The following is a 19,132-nucleotide window of genomic DNA, read 5'->3' on the forward strand; positions in this document are numbered from 1 at the left end:
CTCTGCTATCACCCAAGTATCATCTAGTTAATGCTTTTTCTTCTGTTAACTTATATATCAACCAATATTACTTTAGAGAAATTCTAAGACGCTGACTGGATCTAATCTTTCTCTCTCTGTCTATTTTTTGCTCAAGTGGTTTTTATCAGCATAGCATTAATTTTCTTATTCTCAGTTCATACCCTTACATACTTATTACTAATGAACTGATCACTTTTAGAATTAAGTTCTCAGCTCTCCATCACAGCTTAATTCAAGTATCTGTCCTCTTCATCAAGTCATATTCTTTGCATTCATTAGTCCCTCATTGATTGCTGTATGTTATGTATCTTGTGAAAATGATGCATGTGAATTGCAAGATGAAATTGCAAATATTGTAAGAGTTGCAGGATTTCTTTATGGTAACAAAGTGTGCTGATGCAAGTGATTGATAGAATGAAGACTGCAGATTTAGGTCAGTAAACAGTTGGAAGAAAATGAGACTGTTGTAGGATTGGCTTTTTAAAAATAAAGAATGATTTGAGTATCAAGGAAATAGACCTATCGGGAACGTGACCTTTATGATTGTGCTTAGAGTCAAGTATAAAATAAAACATGTTGAATCGTATTAGCCAGTTTTATCAGAAAAATCACATGTATACACAAACTCAGCTGATGTTTTTTCAATGTAAAAATGTGGTGTTTTTACAGTTATAACCTAACATTTGTTAAATTTAACATAAAATAAAATTTTCACATATTTTAGTTTCATCTTTGAAAATAAAGCTCCAAAGAAGCAAAGTCAGGCCCCTATTTGAAATGAATTCACCTGAAGTTGACTTTCTCTGTACTTACTATGCTTATATAACAAGGACCTCTTCTGTCTGATTATTGCCTGTCTGTGGTGCTAGATTGAAGTTCATCCCTGGCTCATGATAGATGCTTAGTAAATGCTTGTCGAACGAGTGAAATAAGAAATAACCATTGGTGTGAAACCCTCAGTTAAGCACCAGTCTTAAATCTGAAGACCAGCTACTTCTAATGAGGTTTGCATTATTTGTTTTATTCACAGAGTAACAGATTCCCTGGATACTCTTTCAGAAATTTCTTCAAATAAACAAAATCATTCTTATCCTGGTAAGATTACACAGTTTTTATGTTCCTAATAATTATTTCTTGGCTTTTATTCATTGAAAAATTTTTATTGTGAAGTATATATGTATACAAAAGAGTATATGAAATATATTTGTATAGTTCGTGTAATCATAAACAACATCTATTACCCACCCCATAGCCAAAGATGATGATTACCTGTATGTCCTATAGAAACCCCTGAGTATCCCCTGAGTCTCATCTGCCTCCCTTTTCGTATACTCTGTCTTCAGGTTATGCATCTTGGATTTTATGTTAATTATTCCCTTGATTTTCTTTATGTCTATCCCCCATAGATAGATATGTCAATAAATAATATATGTTTAGTTTTTTTTTAACATCTTTATTGGAGTATAATTGCTTTACATGGTGTTGTGATAGTTGCTGCTGTATAACAAAGTGAATCAGCTATACATATACATATATCCCCATATCCCCTCCCTCTTACGTCTCCCTCCCAGTCTCCCTATCCCACCCCTGTAGGTGGTCACAAAGCAGGAGCTGATCTCCCTGTGCTTTGCGGCTGCTTCCTACTAGCTATCTATTTTACGTTTGGTAGTGTATATATGTCAATGCCACTCTCTCACTTCGTCCCAGCTTACCTTTCCCTCTCCCTGTGTCCTCAAGTTTAGTTTTGATTGTTGTTTGCTATGTTATTTAGTGTTCCATTAAAATACATTATTCATTCTGTATTTGATGGATATTTGGGTTTATATCCTGTTTTTAACTATTAGAAACTATGCCATTGTGCACATTTGCAAAAGTTTCTCCGGGATTGCCAGGCATGGGATATCCATATCTTCAATCTTCCTGGGTATGCCAAACTGTTCACATGGGCAGTGGATGAGAGTCTCTGTCACTCCTCACCTCACCAACAGTAGTCTTGTTTGCCTATCTGATGGGTGTAAATGGTATCTCCTTGTGGTTTTAATTTGCATTTTTCAGATTACAGATGAGGTTGGGCCTGTTTCCATGTTTATGGACCACATACATTTCCTCTTCTACGATGTTCCTATTCACGTCTACTGCCCATTTTTCTTTTGGTTGGTTTGTTTTTATCTTAGTAATTTGTAGGTTTCTTTATATATTTTGGACACTAATATTTTGTCAGTTTTGTTTGTTTCAAATATCTTTCCCAGTTTTTTTTATTTTTATTTATTTATTTTTTTTGCGGTACGCGGGCCTCTCACTGCTGTGGCCCCTCCCGTTGCGGAGCACAGGCTCCGGACACGCAGGCTCAGCGGCCATGGCTTACGGGCCCAGCCGCTCCGCGGCATGTGGGATCTTCCCGGACCGGGGCACGAACCCATATCCCCTGCATCGTCAGGCGGACTCTCAACCACTACGCCACCAGGGAAGCCCCTTTCCCAGTTTTTGACTTGTCTTTTGCCCCCCCTCCCCTTCCTTTCCTGGCATCTTTTGATGAGCAGAAGTTTTAAATTTTTAAGTAGTCAAAATAGCAAACCATTATGTTTTTGCATGTTTTGTGACTTGTCTTTTCATTGTCTTAACAGTGTCTATCACAGAGTGGAAGTCTTTAATTTTAATGAAGTCCAAGTTATCAATTTTTTCTTTAATGACTTGTGCTTTTGGTGTTGTATCAAAAATGTCACCACCAAACCCAAGGGTACCGTCATTTTCTCCTATGTTATCTCCTAGAAGTTCTGTAGTTTTGTGTTTTACATTTATATCTATGATTCATTGAGTTATTTCTTGTGAAAGGTGTAAGTCGATGTCTAGATTCATTATTTTGCATGTGAATGTTTAGTTGTTCCACCATATTTGTTGAAAAGGCTATCCTTTCTCCATTGAATTGCCTTTGCTCTTTTGTCAAAGATCAGTTGACTGTGTTAGTGTGGGTTTATTTCTGGGCTCTCTATTCTGTTCTATTGATCTATTTGTCTTTTTCTTTTGCTAATACCACACTGTCTTGATTACTGCAGCCATACAGAAATTCTTCAAGTTTAGTAGTGGACTTTGATCTTCTCCCTCAATGTAGTGCTGGTTATCCTGAGCTTTTTGCCTCTCTATATAAACTTTACAGTGTGTTTATTGATGTCTACAAAATAATTTGCTGTGTTTTGATTGGGATTACATTGAATGTATAGATGAAATTGGGAAGAACTGATGTCTTAACAGTATTGAATTTTCCTATCCATGAACATGGAATGCTTGTCCATTTATTTAGATCTTTGATTTCTTTCATCAGAGTTTTATAATTTTCCTAATATAGATTCTGTACATGTTTTATTAGATTTATACCTACCTGTTTCTTTTTTTTTTTTTTGGTGTTAATGTAAGTGGTATTGCTTTATAGTAATTCTTTTTACCTTGTATCAGCCTTCTTGTCATTAAGTACTTGCCTAAAAAATCTTTTTCTAGCCATTGCCTTAATCTTTCTATGTTCTCATGTTTTTGGAATATCTTCTAAATAAAATATAACTGGATTTTACTTTTTTTAGAAAAAGACAACCTTTGCCTTTTAATCTGAGTTTCACCTATTTGCATTCATTGTAACTAGTAATATATTTGGATTTATTTATGTTATTTATTTGTTTTCTAATTTTTCAATTTTTTTGTACTTAAATGTTTTTCTTTCTTGACTTCATTCTGGTTATATTGCTACCCCCTCTTTTTTCCATTTAATTTTCTACTTGTATAAAAATTACATTCTGTGAATATGCTTCTTAGTAATTACTCTAGGTACTTTGACATACATACTTAGAAAAGCCTAAAGTTAATCATTATGTTTACTCTTTCTCAAATAATAGGAAATCCTTAGAAACTGAGTTTCTATTTTGTTTCCCTCACAAACTTCACATTATTATAATAGTTTTTATATAATTGATATTTATTTAGTTTGCGCATACATATCAATATTTACCAATATCTTTAGTCATTAATCCTCAGAACTTACACTTGAAATCATTTTGTTTCTATCTCATCTATATTCTTAAATATTTTTTTTTTAGAAAGGGTCTATTGGTAGGAAACTCAGTTTTTGTCTGTCTTTTCTAATGATAGTTTTACTGAGTAAAAGTAAAAATTGGTGCAATTTTTATTATAGTTTGAAAGCTGTTTTCTCCCTGCGCATTGACAATATAATTCTTCTGCTTTCTGTCTTCTGTCAAATTTTTGAGAAATCACCTATCAGTCTGTCTAATCCATACCATTGTAGGTGGTTTATCTTTGCTTTTTGACTGCTTTTAAAGATCTTCTCTGTTTCCTTTGTATTGTACAGTTTTGCTATGATTATGTCTAGATGGAGATTTCCCTTTGTTTATTCTGTTTGGCACCTTGGGTCTTCCTGGATCTCAGAATTAGTATCTTTGATTAATTCTGTAAAATTCTTGCCCATATACTGAAAATATTTCTTCCTTCATGCTCTTTATTATCTCCTTCCAAAACTCTGATGAGTAGTATAGTCCACTTTTTCACTTTCCCATGCCTCGTTCATATTTTTCACAACTTTGTCTCTCCGGACTGCATTCCGGATATCTTCAGAGTTATCTTTCTGTTTCTTGATTCCTTCTTCTGCTATGTTTATTCGACTGCCTAATTCAGCCTCAAAGTTTTTTAATTATAAATTTTTCATTTTTATTCTTTTTGCAAGTCTGTTTGGTTGTTACTTATTGTCACTTATTCTTTCCCCACATTTTCAAGTTTTTCTTTTATGCTATTAAACATTTTAAATATTGTTACTTTTTATGTTTAATAATTCAATATCTGAAGTCTTTTTGAGTCTGATTCTGCCATCTGTTTCTGTTGAGCCTAACTTGTGGCACCTTCTTTCCTTGTGAATTTTGTAATTTATTGTTGTGAAATGCTTATTTTACTTAGAATTTAATGTATGGGAATTCTTCTAAGCCTGGGTTGATGCCTCTTGAGAAGATTATACAGACTTATCTTGTTTTATTGTGCTTTGCTTTTTTTTGCTTCTCAAATACTACATTTTTTACAAATTGAAGGTTTGTGGCAACCCTTCATTGAGCAAGTCTGTTGGCGCCATTTTTCCAACAGCATTTGCTCACTTTATGTCTCTGGGTCACATTTCGGTAATACTCACAATATTTCAAACTTTTCCATTATTATTATATTTGTTACGGTGTGTCTGTGATCGGTAATCTTTGATGTTAGTATTGTAATTGTTTTGGGGCGCTATGAACCGCATCCATATAAAATGACAGACTTAATCGATAAATGTGTATGTTCCGACTGCTCCACCAACTGGCTATTACCCCATCTCTTTCCCTCTCCTCGGGCCTCCCTATTCCCTGAAACTCAAAAATATTGAAAGTAGGCCAATTAATAACCCTACAATGGCCTCTGAGTGAAAGGAAAAGTTGCATGTCTCTCTCTTTAAATCAAAAGCTAGAAATGAGTAAGCTTAGTGAGGAAGGCATGTCAAATGCAGAGATATGTCAAAAGCTAGCCTCTTGTACCAGTTAGCCATGTTGTGACTGCAAAGGAAAAGCTCTTGAAGGAAATCAAAAGTGCCACTCTGGTGAATGCACAAATGGTAAGAAACAGCCTTATTGCTGATACAGAGAAAGTTCTAATGGTCTGGACAGAAGATCAAACCAGCCACAGAATTCCCTGAAGCCAAAGCCAAATCCAGAGCAAGGCCCTAACTTTCTTCAGTGCCATGAAGGCTGAGAGAGGTGCGAAAGCTGCAGAAGAAAAGGTTTGAAGCTAGCAAAGGTTTGTTTATGATGTTTAAGGAAAGAAGCCATCTCCATAACCTCAAAGTGCAGGGTGAAGTAGCAAGTGCTGATGTAGAAGCTGCAGCATGTTATCCAGAAGATCTAGCTAAGATCATTAATGAAGGTGGTGCCACTACACAATGGGTTTTTGGTGTACATGATACAGCCTTCTACTGGAAGAAGATGCCTTCTAGGACTCTCATTGCTAGAGAGGAGAAGTCAGCGTGAGGCTTCAAAGGAGAAGCTGACTTGCTTGTTAGTGGCTAATGCAGCTGGTAACTTTAAGTTGAAGCCAGTGCTCATTTACCATTCTGAAAATCCTAGGGCCCTTAAGAATTATGTTACATTGGGACTTCTCTGGTGGCGCAGTGGTTGAGAATCCGCCTGCCAATGCAGGGGACATGGGTTCTAGCCCTGGTCCGGGAAGATCCCACACGCCGCGGAGCTGCTAAGCCCATGGGCCACAACTACTGAGCCTGCGCTCTAGAGCCTGAGAGCCACAAGTACTGAGCCCACGTGCCACAACTACTGAAGCCCGTGTGCCTAGAGCCCGTGCTGCGCAAAAAGAGAAGCCATTGCAATGAGAAGCTCACCTGCCGCAACTAGGGAAAAACCGCATGCAGCAACAAAGACCCAACACAGCCAAAAATAAATTTAAAAAGTAATACATAAATTTATTTTTAAAAGAAGAATTATGTTATATCTACTCTGCCAGTGCTCTGTAAATGGAACAATAAAGCCTAGAGGACAGCACGTATATTTACAACATGGCTTACCAAATATTTTAAGCTCACTGTTGAGACCTACTGCTCAGAAAAAAAAAAGATTCCTTTCAGAATATTACCATTGACAAGGCACCTGGTCACCCAAGATGTCTGATGGAGATTTACAATGAGATTAATGTTGTTTACATGCCTGCTAACACAACATACATTCTGCAGCCTATGGGTCAAGGAGTAATTTTGAGACTTCCAACTCTTAGTATTTAAGAAATACTTTTCGTAAAGCTATGGCTGCTATAGACAGTGATTCTTCTGATGGATCTGGGCAAAGTTCATTGAAAACCTTTTGAAAAGGATTCACCATTCTTGGTGCCGTTAAGAATGTTCGTGATTCATGGGAAGAGGTCAAAATATCAACATTAATGGGAGTTTGGAAGACATTGATTCCAACCCTCATGGACGACTCTGAGGGGTTCATGACTTCGGTGGAGGAGGTACCTGCAGATGTGGTAGAAATAGCAAGAGAGCTAGGAATGGAGCCTGAAGGTGTGACCGAAGTGCTGCAGTCTCATCATAAAACTTGAACAGATGAGGTATTGCTTCTCATGGATGAACGAGGAAAGTGGTTTCCTGAGATGAAATCTACTCCTGGTGAAGATGCTGTGAAGATTGTTGAAATGACGATAAAGGATTTAGAGCATTACATAAACTTAGTTGATACAGCAGCAGCAGGCTTTGAGAGGATTGACTCCGATTTTGAAAGAAGTTCTACCGTGGGTAAAATGCTATCAAACAGCATCACATGCTACATCGAGAAATCATTCGTGAAAGAAAGAGTCAGTCGATGTGGCACACTTCACTGTTGTCATGTTTTAAGAAATTGCCACAGACACCCCAGTTTTTAGCAAGCACCACCCTGATCAGTCAGGACCCTCCACCAGCAAAAAGATTGTGACACTGAAAGCTCAGATGATGGAGCGCAGTTTTTAGCAATAAGGTATTTTTAAATTAAGGTATGTGCATTTTTTTTTTGTACATAATGCTACCGCACACTTAATAGACTACAGTATAGTGTAAACAACTTCTAGATGCACCGGGAAACCAACAAATTTGTGACTCGTTTTGTTGAGATATTTGCTTCATTGTGGTGGTCTGGAACCGACCCTGCAGTCTCTCCGAGGTATGCCTGTGTTTACTTCTGCCAGTTGCCTAGAGGCACTGCCAACTTTAGTTATGTTCTCTGCAATGTTGTTGTTGTTGTCTTTATATTACACAGATAAAATGAATTTGGCTAACGATCACAAATTTTGAGGGGAGAAAATTTTGCTTTCTGCACAGTGGAGTTGACACAAGCTGCTTTCCTTTGTGTTCATCTGAGTGGTGCTTCATTTTGTTTCTCATTTAACTTTACACTGAGGATGAGCTGCTCGGCACCCTCACTTTTGTTAGGACCCCACCTTGGCAGGCCCCAGCTTCTCTGGAGGGCAGTGTAGTCCTGGGGTGCAAGGTGGTTAGATTGCTTTGGGGGAAACCTTCCGTGGTTTTTCTCTTTTTGGGTTTTGGCCTCTTTGGAATCGTGCCACTTGTACGAGGTCAACAGTATTTTTTTTAAAAAAATTAGAGTTGTTTTAAGTTATACTTGCTTCATTCAAGAGCTTCATTCAGCACATCTGGTGTGCCATAACTGCCAGAACTGGAAATCCCATTCTTTTTTAAAAACATCTTTTAAAAAATTTACCTTTTGTGAAGTCTTTTTCTTTTTCTTTTCTTTTTTTAAAAACTCTGTCACTTGGGGATGCCAACAGTCATAAGCTCTGAAATTCATTGTTCAGAATTTTATAAATGGGGTATATTTAGTGATAGTGTTTTTTTAAACCATTTTTATCCTTTTATTTTTTTAATACGATTTATCAAAATTATAATATTTGAGAGTAAAAAGACTAAGCTTTATCAATGTATCATTCGATTTCATTTGGTTTTCAGGAAAGTTTATAATAAAAACCTCCAAAAGTAATGTCATGATCTTAACTTATTCATGTAGTGCATGGTTTGATGAGAAAGGTAAGGTAACAATCGTCAAGTAATCTAAACTCCTGTTACATTCTATATGCACTTATTTTCTTTGCTTTCTGTTTCCAAAGAAACACTTGGTAAAATAGAACGTCTGTAGAAGAAATGATAAAAGGTAACTTTTAACAAGGACTGTGAATTTGTGATTTATTTTTTCTCATGTGACCTTAACTTTCATTTTTAGGTTTTAGGAGAAGTTTCAGTACAACTTCTGCTTCTTCCCAGAAAGAGATTACCAGAAGAAATGCTTTTGCCAAGTGAGTATTAAGAAGATTTAGAAAAACACCTTTCAAGATGAACATGACAGGATTCTGTGAAGAAATAAAAGTGGGATTTTGTGTCTTTTACATTGCGTGCTAGAATTTTAACACTTAGGAGAAAAGGTGTGATGAGTGTGTCAGTGAGAAGAGTTCTTCCTCCCTCCTTTGCAAGCTCAATTAAAAATGTCACCAGTGACTAAAAGTAGTATGCGGAATATATTTTCAAAGAGGTTTATAGTGCTGTTAATAAAAGTTGGAGGAATTTACATTCTGTGTTATCATTGAATAGGGCGGACTGATTTTAAACTCTTGTTTACTTGATTAGTCAGAGAATTGATTTAATATTTTGGGAAGTCCATAAAAGAAATGTCAGGCCTATTTGCATAATGTAATCTTATTATTATTTAAAAAAATACTTCTACTTCCTCTTGTAGAATATACTGCTCCCTTTTTCGTTGTTGTTGTTTCTTTGTAGGGAGAATCTCCTTTTCTCTTTTTCATTTATATTGCTATTTATAGACCTCAGACCCAGTTTACTCCCCCTAATAGTTTTCTGAGACAGTTAGGAACTTTTTAACTTTTTGAGGAATATGAGGCTCTTCTAGGCTGATTAGGTTAAGGAGGTGTTTTTTTTGTTTGTTTGTTTTTGTTTTTTGTTTTTTTTTAAAATTTTAAATCCTTCCAATTAATCTATGAACAATGCCCTGGGGGAAAAACATGTAGCTGAGTAGGGAAGTGCACTAGTTGTGGGGCCCTAGAAGCCACTAGGAATCATAGCCCATGCAAGAGAACTTGACGATCACATGAGCAACAGGCAGGTAGTTTATATAATAATCTGGCATGAAGTTATTGGAAGGCCTCGCAAAGATCTGAGGTTTCACTTGAGAACCCTGACGGGTCCTGAGGCACTGTTAGGTACTGTTCAGCAGAGTTGGGTGGGTTTTGTTTTGTTTTTTCCCCTTCCTCAAAACCTCTACCTATGCTGAGATTTTAAAATTGGTCTCCTCACTTGAGTAGCTGAAAGAGTTTAAGGGCAATAACTTTATGCTCCAGTTTATTGAAGATATTCAAGACTTCTTAGGCAGAATGGAAGAAATTACTAAGAAGAGGCAAGCAGGATATAAAGGATTTTGAAGGGGGAAAGGTATCAAAATCAGTGTCAAGATGTTGGTGCGGGGAAGAACATGATACAGAGAAGCAAGGGAAGGAGAGAGAAATCTGAACCGTGGGAATTATACAGCAGGTATGGATATGTACAAGATGATCTGTTGACATGAGAAGAAAATATCAGTACTTCTGTTGGTTTTCTTTGAAAATAAAAATAAATGAAGCTTTACTGATAAAAAAAATAAACATATTCTTATTGAGGATATATAATCAATTTAAAACGTATTTATTTATTTTTTACTTAAACAATATGTGACCAGATATTTGGTGATCATTGTTATAAGAAACAAAAGAAAAACATTAGGTGTTTAGACTTTAGGTCCTAGAATTCCTGTCCCTGATCTCAGGGGTAAGAAACATTGTAGTGATTGGATGACCTTCTGCTGAAGCGACAGAGTTGATTGTATATTGTGCTGTTTTTAATCTGGAAGCATGATGTATTCTGAAGAATGTGGGTTAAGAAAATGAGTTTATTGACATTTATCAAACCCTGTGCCATTTTCTTGTCTATTCATATGAAAATAAAAGATACTTCCAGAAGAAACATGGAAAATATAGTCAGAGATGATGAAAATCCCTGGGTACGAAACTGGAAGGAATTGGGGCAAAGGCCATGTTTGCAAAAGAGGGCTGAGGAAAGGGAAGCAGCAGCCGGCTGCGCCGTTTTTGAGAAAGAACAGATGTGCTTCTCCAGTTGGCTTATTGGGGGGAGGGGTGGTGAACACCTTCATTCAGAGGAGAAAATGATGGAGGGGGTGTTGGAAGCAATTCTTCTGTCTTCAGAATTCTTAGTATATCTAATGCCAAGCATGGGGGTAATAAACACAGGGAGCTTGAGATGTTAGCATAGGTGTCACTGCCGCCTGGTAGGCACAGGCATCCTCTCTCCCACCGTCTGCATCCAGCCTGGGATCTGTAGCTCACCTGTCGCTACATCTCATCTCCATCATTACCAACTTAGCTTCTCCCCGTGTTTCCAGAGTGCATCTCCTGAGAGTCCATTGGGTCCTCTCTGTGGAACCCAGCCTGTCCACATGATGTATTTGGCCAGCTCAAATTTGAATGTCTTTGGGTAGAACTCATATAACCCAGTTGGCCGCAGGTTCCATCATTTCACGTCACATGTTCTCATTTTCTGCCTGTCCCGTAAAGCTTTTGAATTCTCAAATGCAGAATGAAGTCCAGATTCATTGGCATAGCATGTACAGGCCTGCCTGTTTCTCTGGACTTATCTCTCGTGGTAAAATCCTCACAAGTGACAATTTGCTAAACTCTCTGAGCTGTTCAAAAAAATTTTTTTTAACTTATACGTAATATATTTTGCTCCCATGACTATGTCTGCTTCCCTTTTCTGTCTGCTCATCTGTCAGATTTGTTCAAGTGTCACTTCCTCACTGAAGTGTCTTACCTGGGACCTTGAGTGAGGATAGATTTCTCCCTCTTTTGTGCCCTTTCTGCTTTGTACGCGTCTTTATTGCAGGATCTGTAACGTTTTACAGATTACTATGCACAAGTTCCTGGAGCCTAGCTCTGGACCTGCCATTTCATAGGTGATCCGTTAATATTTTTGAATGAGTAAGCAACGCTCTCAAATGTAGTATAATTAAAAAATTTCTCACTTCCCTGGGCTTTTAGAGCTTTGACATAACTTGAATCAAATCATTCTTATTGGAATGTTAAATCTTTACCCAAACTATTAAGTTTTGGCTTGGATATCGAGTTCATTTATTACTTATTTCTTTCTTTAAGATTTTTTTGATTATGGAAGTAGATTGGACAAAATTTGAAAAAATTACAATAAATTAAATGCAGATAAAGATCGTCTGTGATTTTATCACCTAGATGAGATTATCACTGTTAGCATTTTGTCATATACTTCTCCAACTTTTTTCTAATGCATGTATCTGAATTTTTAAGCAAAGTTGGACAAATCATACTCTATATACTCTTTGAAAGATTTTCCCCTTAACATATCCCATAATAATAATAATTTTATTATTATTCTTTAATAATTTTACTCAGTGTGACTTTTGCAGTGTTTTTAAAGACTGCTGTGCTGTGATATGAAACATTTTTATGGCATGATAATATGTGAAAAAAACATATTAACTAATAGTAGGTGCCATACTTTTTAAACGCATGTCCGTCTCCCTCCCTCCCCACCCATGTATGTGTGTGTGTTCAGATGAATAGCTTTATATTTTTCTAGTTATTTCTTTTTTTAAATTTAGGCATTTAACTCTTTACTCTCTTGGGGATTTTTAAAATATGTAGTGTGTGGTAAGAATCATATTCTTTTCCAAATAAATGACCAGTTTTTTACAGCATTCCTAATTAGAATGTTCACTCCTTTCCCACTGATTTGAAGTTTTACTTCTTATCACATATGAAATAATTGCATGTATTTTTCTAAAATATCTTCTCTGTGTCATTAAAAGTACATTCTTATGCCAGGGCCACATTTTTTTTTTTTTTTAATTTATTTCTTGGCTGCATTGTGTCTTTGCTGCTGCATGCAGGCTTTCTCTAGTTGTGGCAAGCGGGGGCTACTCTTCGTTGTGGTGCACGGGCTTCTCTTTGCGGTGGCTTCTCTTGTTGAGGAGCATGGGCTCTAGGCACGTGGGCTTCAGTAGTTGTGGCACGCGGGCTTCAGTAGTTGTGGCTCACGGGCTCTAGAGCGCAGGCTCAGTAGTTGTGGTGCCTGGGCTTAGTTGCTCTGCGGCGTGTGGGATCTTCCCGGACCAGGGATCAAGCTCCTGTCCCCTGCATTGACAGGCAGATTCTTAACCACTGCGCCACCAGGGAAGTCCCCACATTGTTTTAATTATTGTGATTTTATAATTTAACATAATGGCAATGTAAATTTTGCCATATTATTATTTTTCAACCTTTTCTTAATTATTAATAGCCATTGCGGTTGTGAGCAAGAGCCTGGCCTTTGATCTGAACACAACAACCTTGGATCTGAACCCCAGGTCTCCTCTTTACCATCTCTCTGACCTTAGGCAAATAGCTTGTTTTTTCTTAGCCTCAAATTCCTCACTGGTTTGGGTGAGGTTGGATGAGATAATATATGTGAAGTGTTTGGCACATAGTAAGTGCTCAGGAAATGATAGATACTGTCATTATGTGAAATTCGAGTAATTTCATCAGGTTGCAAAAAAAATATCATTTTGGGGAGGATTCATATATATATATATACATATATATATATATGTATATATATATATATGTTTCTATCCAGGAACAATGCTTTTTCATTTTTCTTTTGTATATTCTTCAGTAAAGATTTATACTTTTCTTACAGCTATTATGTATTTCTCTGTTAACTTTGTATTTGTGCATTTGACGTGGTAAATAATATTTCTTTCCATTCCATTTTATAACTAGGATTTGTCAGATGTGGCATAGGACAGGCTTTGGGCCTCAGTTTTCCTACCCATAAAATTAGAGTGCTCTTCCTTTCTCCAGGGTCGTTAATGGGAAGAAATGAGACACGGTGTGCGATAGCGTACTTAAAAATACGGAGAGTGAAATAACAGAGAAACCAAGCAGGACCCAGACTCTGCCCACAGTCAGGCTCCATATGCGGTTTTGGTAACAGGCTCCGAGTTGTCTCTACGGTGGGGCTGGGAGAAGGGTTTCTCTTGGAGGAGAGGTGGCGTGGACGGCGGGTTGAAGGCTCCACTGGTGGTGGTTTCTGGATGACTGTTTTGGGAGGTCTCAGGTCATAGGACAAGCTCCTGGGCATGTTTCTGTTTGGGGCAGAGTTGGCTACTTCCCGGGGACGGTGGAGGAAGCCCTGGGCAGTGCTGGCATGAGGCCTTGGACGGGTCCCACACGTGGGTGCCCAGCAGTTGTGTCATCAGGTCAGGCTGGTGGCGGGTGCTATAGGAGGCGGTGCCTTGTAAGTAATGCTTTGTCGTAGAGAAAAGGGGAGGCATCCTGCTCCAGGCAACTAAGGTCCTTCCTAAAGTTAGTGACAGGCAGAGTGGCAAACCCTTAAATGTAACTGGAGTTCATTCATAGAAGGGGTGTGTGTGTGTGTGTGTGTGTGTGTGTGTGTGTGTGTGTGTGTGTGTGTGTGTGTGTGTGTGTGTGTGTAGGTTCTAAAGTTATGGATTAACAGTTTTTAAAAATGGTTTTCATGTAAAGGAATATTTGAAAGGTGAGCAAAATGTAATTTTATTTACCACAGCCAAAAGACCAGGTTCTCTTCTTTTTGCTTTGTTAAACAGGTATAGGTGTATTTTTTCTAATTGCTACTTTACCGAGGGCATGCACATATATAAATTGCTAGTGAAATCTTAAATCCAGATTAGGATAGTATTAAAACAGCCACAAGAGAAAAACGTTTTAATGTTAAAGAAAAGTATATCCTAATATTGCTATTTAGAATAAAAAAGATCAAGTTGTGAACATAAAGTATGCCCTTCTGTGAATAACTTGTGGACCTGGCTGTGGAAACGAATATGGTGAATTGCGTCACGTGGCTTTCGTGCTTAAGAGTTTGTCTCGCGTTCCCTCTGCACAGGTCAAAGCCCGCTCTGCGCCGCAGCTGGAGCAGCAGCACCACGGCCGGCGGCCTGGAGGGGAGCGTGAGGCTGCACGAGGGCTCCCAGGTCCTCCTCACCAGCTCCAATGAGATGGGCACCGTTAGGTACCTGGGCCCCACTGACTTTGCCTCAGGGATCTGGCTTGGACTGGAGCTTCGAAGCGCCAAGGGAAAGAATGATGGGGCAGTGGGAGACAAACGCTACTTCACCTGCAGGCCGAACCATGGGGTCCTGGTGAGGCCCAGCAGAGTGACCTACCGGGGAATAAACGGGTCCAAGCTCGTGGATGAGAATTGCTGAGTTAAACTTCTGCAGTATTAGATGAGCTCATACACACACACACACACACACACACACACACACACACACACGCATAATGTAAAATAAAGAGTCCAAGGCAAATGGTTTACTTTATTTAGCTTTTAGCCGTTATTTAAAATTTGAAAATAGAGCTATCTTCATGAAAATCATTATAACAATTCAGAGGGACTCCTTTAAAAAGCTAGAAATACGAACTGTGGGAATCATGGTTCTCTTAAAACAATCTCAAAATAAGCCTTTTTTTTTTTTTTTTAAAGATTTAAAGCTTTAGACCCAAGAGAATTCTGAGACTTGGGAAAAAATGTGCCATTAAGTGACTGATAGGTTCTAAAGTTATGGATTAACAGTTTTTAAAAATGGTTTTCATGTAAAGGAATATTTGAAAGGTGAGCAAAATGTAATTTTATTTACCACAGCCAAAAGACCAGGTTCTCTTCTTTTTGCTTTGTTAAACAGGTATAGGTGTATTTTTTCTAATTGCTACTTTACCGAGGGCATGCACATATATAAATTGCTAGTGAAATCTTAAATCCAGATTAGGATAGTATTAAAACAGCCACAAGAGAAAAACGTTTTAATGTTAAAGAAAAGTATATCCTAATATTGCTATTTAGAATAAAAAAGATCAAGTTGTGAACATAAAGTATGCCCTTCTGTGAATAACTTGTGGACCTGGCTGTGGAAACGAATATGGTGAATTGCGTCACGTGGCTTTCGTGCTTAAGAGTTTGTCTCGCGTTCCCTCTGCACAGGTCAAAGCCCGCTCTGCGCCGCAGCTGGAGCAGCAGCACCACGGCCGGCGGCCTGGAGGGGAGCGTGAGGCTGCACGAGGGCTCCCAGGTCCTCCTCACCAGCTCCAATGAGATGGGCACCGTTAGGTACCTGGGCCCCACTGACTTTGCCTCAGGGATCTGGCTTGGACTGGAGCTTCGAAGCGCCAAGGGAAAGAATGATGGGGCAGTGGGAGACAAACGCTACTTCACCTGCAGGCCGAACCATGGGGTCCTGGTGAGGCCCAGCAGAGTGACCTACCGGGGAATAAACGGGTCCAAGCTCGTGGATGAGAATTGCTGAGTTAAACTTCTGCAGTATTAGATGAGCTCATACACACACACACACACACACACACACACACACACACACACACGCATAATGTAAAATAAAGAGTCCAAGGCAAATGGTTTACTTTATTTAGCTTTTAGCCGTTATTTAAAATTTGAAAATAGAGCTATCTTCATGAAAATCATTATAACAATTCAGAGGGACTCCTTTAAAAAGCTAGAAATACGAACTGTGGGAATCATGGTTCTCTTAAAACAATCTCAAAATAAGCCTTTTTTTTTTTTTTAAAGATTTAAAGCTTTAGACCCAAGAGAATTCTGAGACTTGGGAAAAAATGTATCTTCAAAAAAGCCTTTTTTTTTTTTTTTTTAAAGATTTAAAGCTTTAGACCCAAGAGAATTCTGAGACTTGGGAAAAAATGTGCCATTAAGTGACTGACTGATGTTGCTTACTCTGTCTCATTTTTGCACAGAATAGTGGATTTTCCATATGCCATAACTGAAGGTTTTCACTAGCTTTGGTTAACATAAAGACGTTCACATGACCTTTTCTGTCAAGTGTTTTCGGAGTTTTTATTTCTTTCTGTACTAATAAGGACAGTAAGAGAATAATAGCTGTGTGACTAGGTATTTTTCATGTCTTTGGGTCAAGTTATGCCCTTCCCGGAATGCCTCACCTACAGATACATTAGAACTGTAGGTAAGGCATTCCTGGAAGGGGCTCTGGAGCTCAGCCTCTTGCCCGCCGCCAGGTTCTAAAGCCGCTCTTCCTCACGTGGGCTCACAAGCTAGCTGGTTACCAGAGCTACAACTAGAACGTGGGTCTCCTGACCTGTGGCTCGGGCTCTTTCCGCTGTACAAAGCGTGTCATCTCAGATCTTTCTTCTGTGTTAGTGACTGCCTCATCTGGAGGAACCACAAAAACCCATGATTAGGTTTGTGAATTCAAGTCACAATTAGAAGTTTTTGCACGTGCTTAATTAACTTCCTTATGGGACATATCTATAAAACACATACATATGAAGCACTTTTAAAATAAAACATGATGCACTTTCCTCTTTGTGGAGAATTTGCCATCATTTCCTCCAGGGATATGAAAAACATTTAAAAAATTATATTTATGACAAGAGAGCAAATTAAGATGTGTTAAGAAGAATGTAGTAGCTATTCGTTTAAATGTTTATGGTTTCTTGATTTTTTGTGTTATTATTCATAAAACTGGTGTTGCATTTGCTATTGTTGCTCTTTTTATATTTTCAATTTTGCAGAATTCAGCCTGTTACAGCCTGTTGCAGAATTCAGCTGCAGAACTGTATCATGTTTTTATTTTCCTTTTGAGCACATGTTAACAAACTAAGCTTCATAATAGAGTGATGTAATAATGCAGAACATTTGTGTTGTGGGTATGTATTGAAGTTTGTCCTGTATGTATAAAGATATATCTTTTATTGTAGATATTTAGACTCTAAACTACCACAGAAATATTGGAACAGTTTGCTTTATAAGATAAAAAGCATCCTTCAAAATGGAGCTTGCTTTGTGCTTTAGAAATAATACGTTGAACTATTTTGCAATATACTATTTAAAATCTAAATTCTCTTGCTTTGCTGCCTTTTTAAAAAGGTGTGAAATTTCAAATATTGCTAGAGCTATTTTCCTGAAATACATTTTCAAAATAAGGCTGCTTTGTAATAAAGGAATATTTTTGATTGAAGAAAGTGACTGTACTGTGTTTCAAAAGTAAACTTATTTTATTATATAGTTTATTTCTTAAAAACTCTATTTATACCTTACCTTGAAATCCATGACTACACTGAACTTGGTTGTCCATAATTCTTCCTGTTAAATATAAAACCCTGTAAGTTAGTAACAGTAATGCCAACACTGAATTTATTTTGAGGTCAGAGAACCAGTTATTCTCATATTTAGATTAAGATTATTAAATCCATGTAATATGTATGTTTATGTATAATGTACATAAAAATTAGGTGTCTTCATTTGTGTTTTGCTTATGTCATTCAAAGTTCATGTCTTGAGCATTAATAAAAAGGGAAGCTCTTTTGGTTTGGAGTGGCATGTTGTCACTGACCCTGCCTGCAACTCTCCTCAGGTACTCAGAGTATATATGCTTTGTAGTTCACTTTTTTTCCTCTTACAGTAATGACTTGGATTTGTCCCATCCTTACCCTATAGCAGTGGTCTGCAACCTTTTTGGCACCAGGGACCGGTTTCGTGGAAGACCATTTTTCCACGGACCGGCGTGGGGGGATGGTTTCGGGATGATTCAAGCACATTACCTTTATCGTGCACTTTATTTCTATTATTATTACATTGTAATATATAATGAAATAATCATACAACTCACTGTAATGTAGAATCAGTGGGAGCCCTGAGCTTGTTTTCACTTGCCACTCACTGATAGGGTTGCGATATGAGTCTGCAAGGAATTGACTTACTGTGCTCTCTGTGCAGTCAAACCTCTCTGCTAATGATAATCTGTATTTGCAGCCGCTCCCCAGCACTTGCATCACCGCCTCAGCTCCACCTCAGATCATCGGGCATTAGATTCGCATAAGGAGCATGCAACCTAGATCCCTTGCATGTGCTGTTCACAGTAGGGTTTGCGCTCCTATGAGACTCTAATGCCACCGCTGATCTGACAGGAGGCTGAGCTCCGGCAGTAATGTGAGCGATGGGGAGCGGCTGTAAATACAGATGAAGCTTTGCTCGCTGGCCCGCCGCTCACCTCCTGCTGTGAGCGGGGTCCCCAGGGGTTGGGGACCCTTGTCCTATAGAGAGTCTTAAAAAGTACCATGCTTCTACTCAGCAAATAAAGTTATGTTTTTAGCTACTCTCCAATTATACTGTTTTGATGGACAGAGAGCCATTTAAGAAAAGAATGTATTTCTGTGGTTTTCTAAAATTGCTTAGTTATCTTTTATACCTGTGGGATTTCATTTGTTTATTTAGGGTTGGATAGAAAACCTTGAGTTTATAGATTTTAAAATATATATAAATAAGTATCTACATTCTACTAAAAGGCTTTGTTTCTATATTTCAAGGTAATTTGATGGGAGTATTTTTTTTTTTTTTTTTTTTTTTTTTTTTTTTTTTTTTTTTTTTGGTGGGCCGGCCCTTTCA

General features: G+C 37.9%; 2 protein-coding genes across 7 annotated transcripts in view; both read left to right on the top strand.

Annotated features, from left to right (window-relative positions):
* Positions 1–15,245, top strand: part of CLIP4 (CAP-Gly domain containing linker protein family member 4) — a 62,439-nt gene extending 47,194 nt beyond the window's left edge. For 5 of the 6 annotated variants that reach the window (XM_007102493.4, XM_024118679.3, XM_028496648.2 and 2 more), the window contains 3 exons: positions 1,052–1,116; positions 8,811–8,883; positions 14,588–15,245. In XM_007102493.4, coding sequence (XP_007102555.2) covers positions 1,052–1,116; positions 8,811–8,883; positions 14,588–14,909 — 460 coding nt within the window. In that variant the 3' untranslated portion in view covers positions 14,910–15,245. Of the gene's footprint in view, positions 1–1,051; positions 1,117–8,810; positions 8,888–14,587 lie in introns of those variants that run through there. The other variant, XM_055089094.1, reaches the window with a different exon arrangement.
* A 48-nt stretch (positions 15,246–15,293) lies between these two features.
* Positions 15,294–18,061, top strand: LOC114487295 (CAP-Gly domain-containing linker protein 4-like). Its single transcript, XM_028496649.2, has 2 exons — positions 15,294–15,938; positions 17,260–18,061. The coding sequence occupies exons 1-2, from the start codon at positions 15,621–15,623 to the stop codon at positions 17,338–17,340; spliced, it is 399 nt and encodes a 132-aa protein (XP_028352450.1). The 5' UTR covers positions 15,294–15,620; the 3' UTR covers positions 17,341–18,061.
* Positions 18,062–19,132: the final 1,071 nt, after the last annotated feature.

This window comes from Physeter macrocephalus, chromosome 12 (assembly GCF_002837175.3).
Source record: "Physeter macrocephalus isolate SW-GA chromosome 12, ASM283717v5, whole genome shotgun sequence".
Classification (NCBI taxonomy): domain Eukaryota; kingdom Metazoa; phylum Chordata; class Mammalia; order Artiodactyla; family Physeteridae; genus Physeter; species Physeter macrocephalus.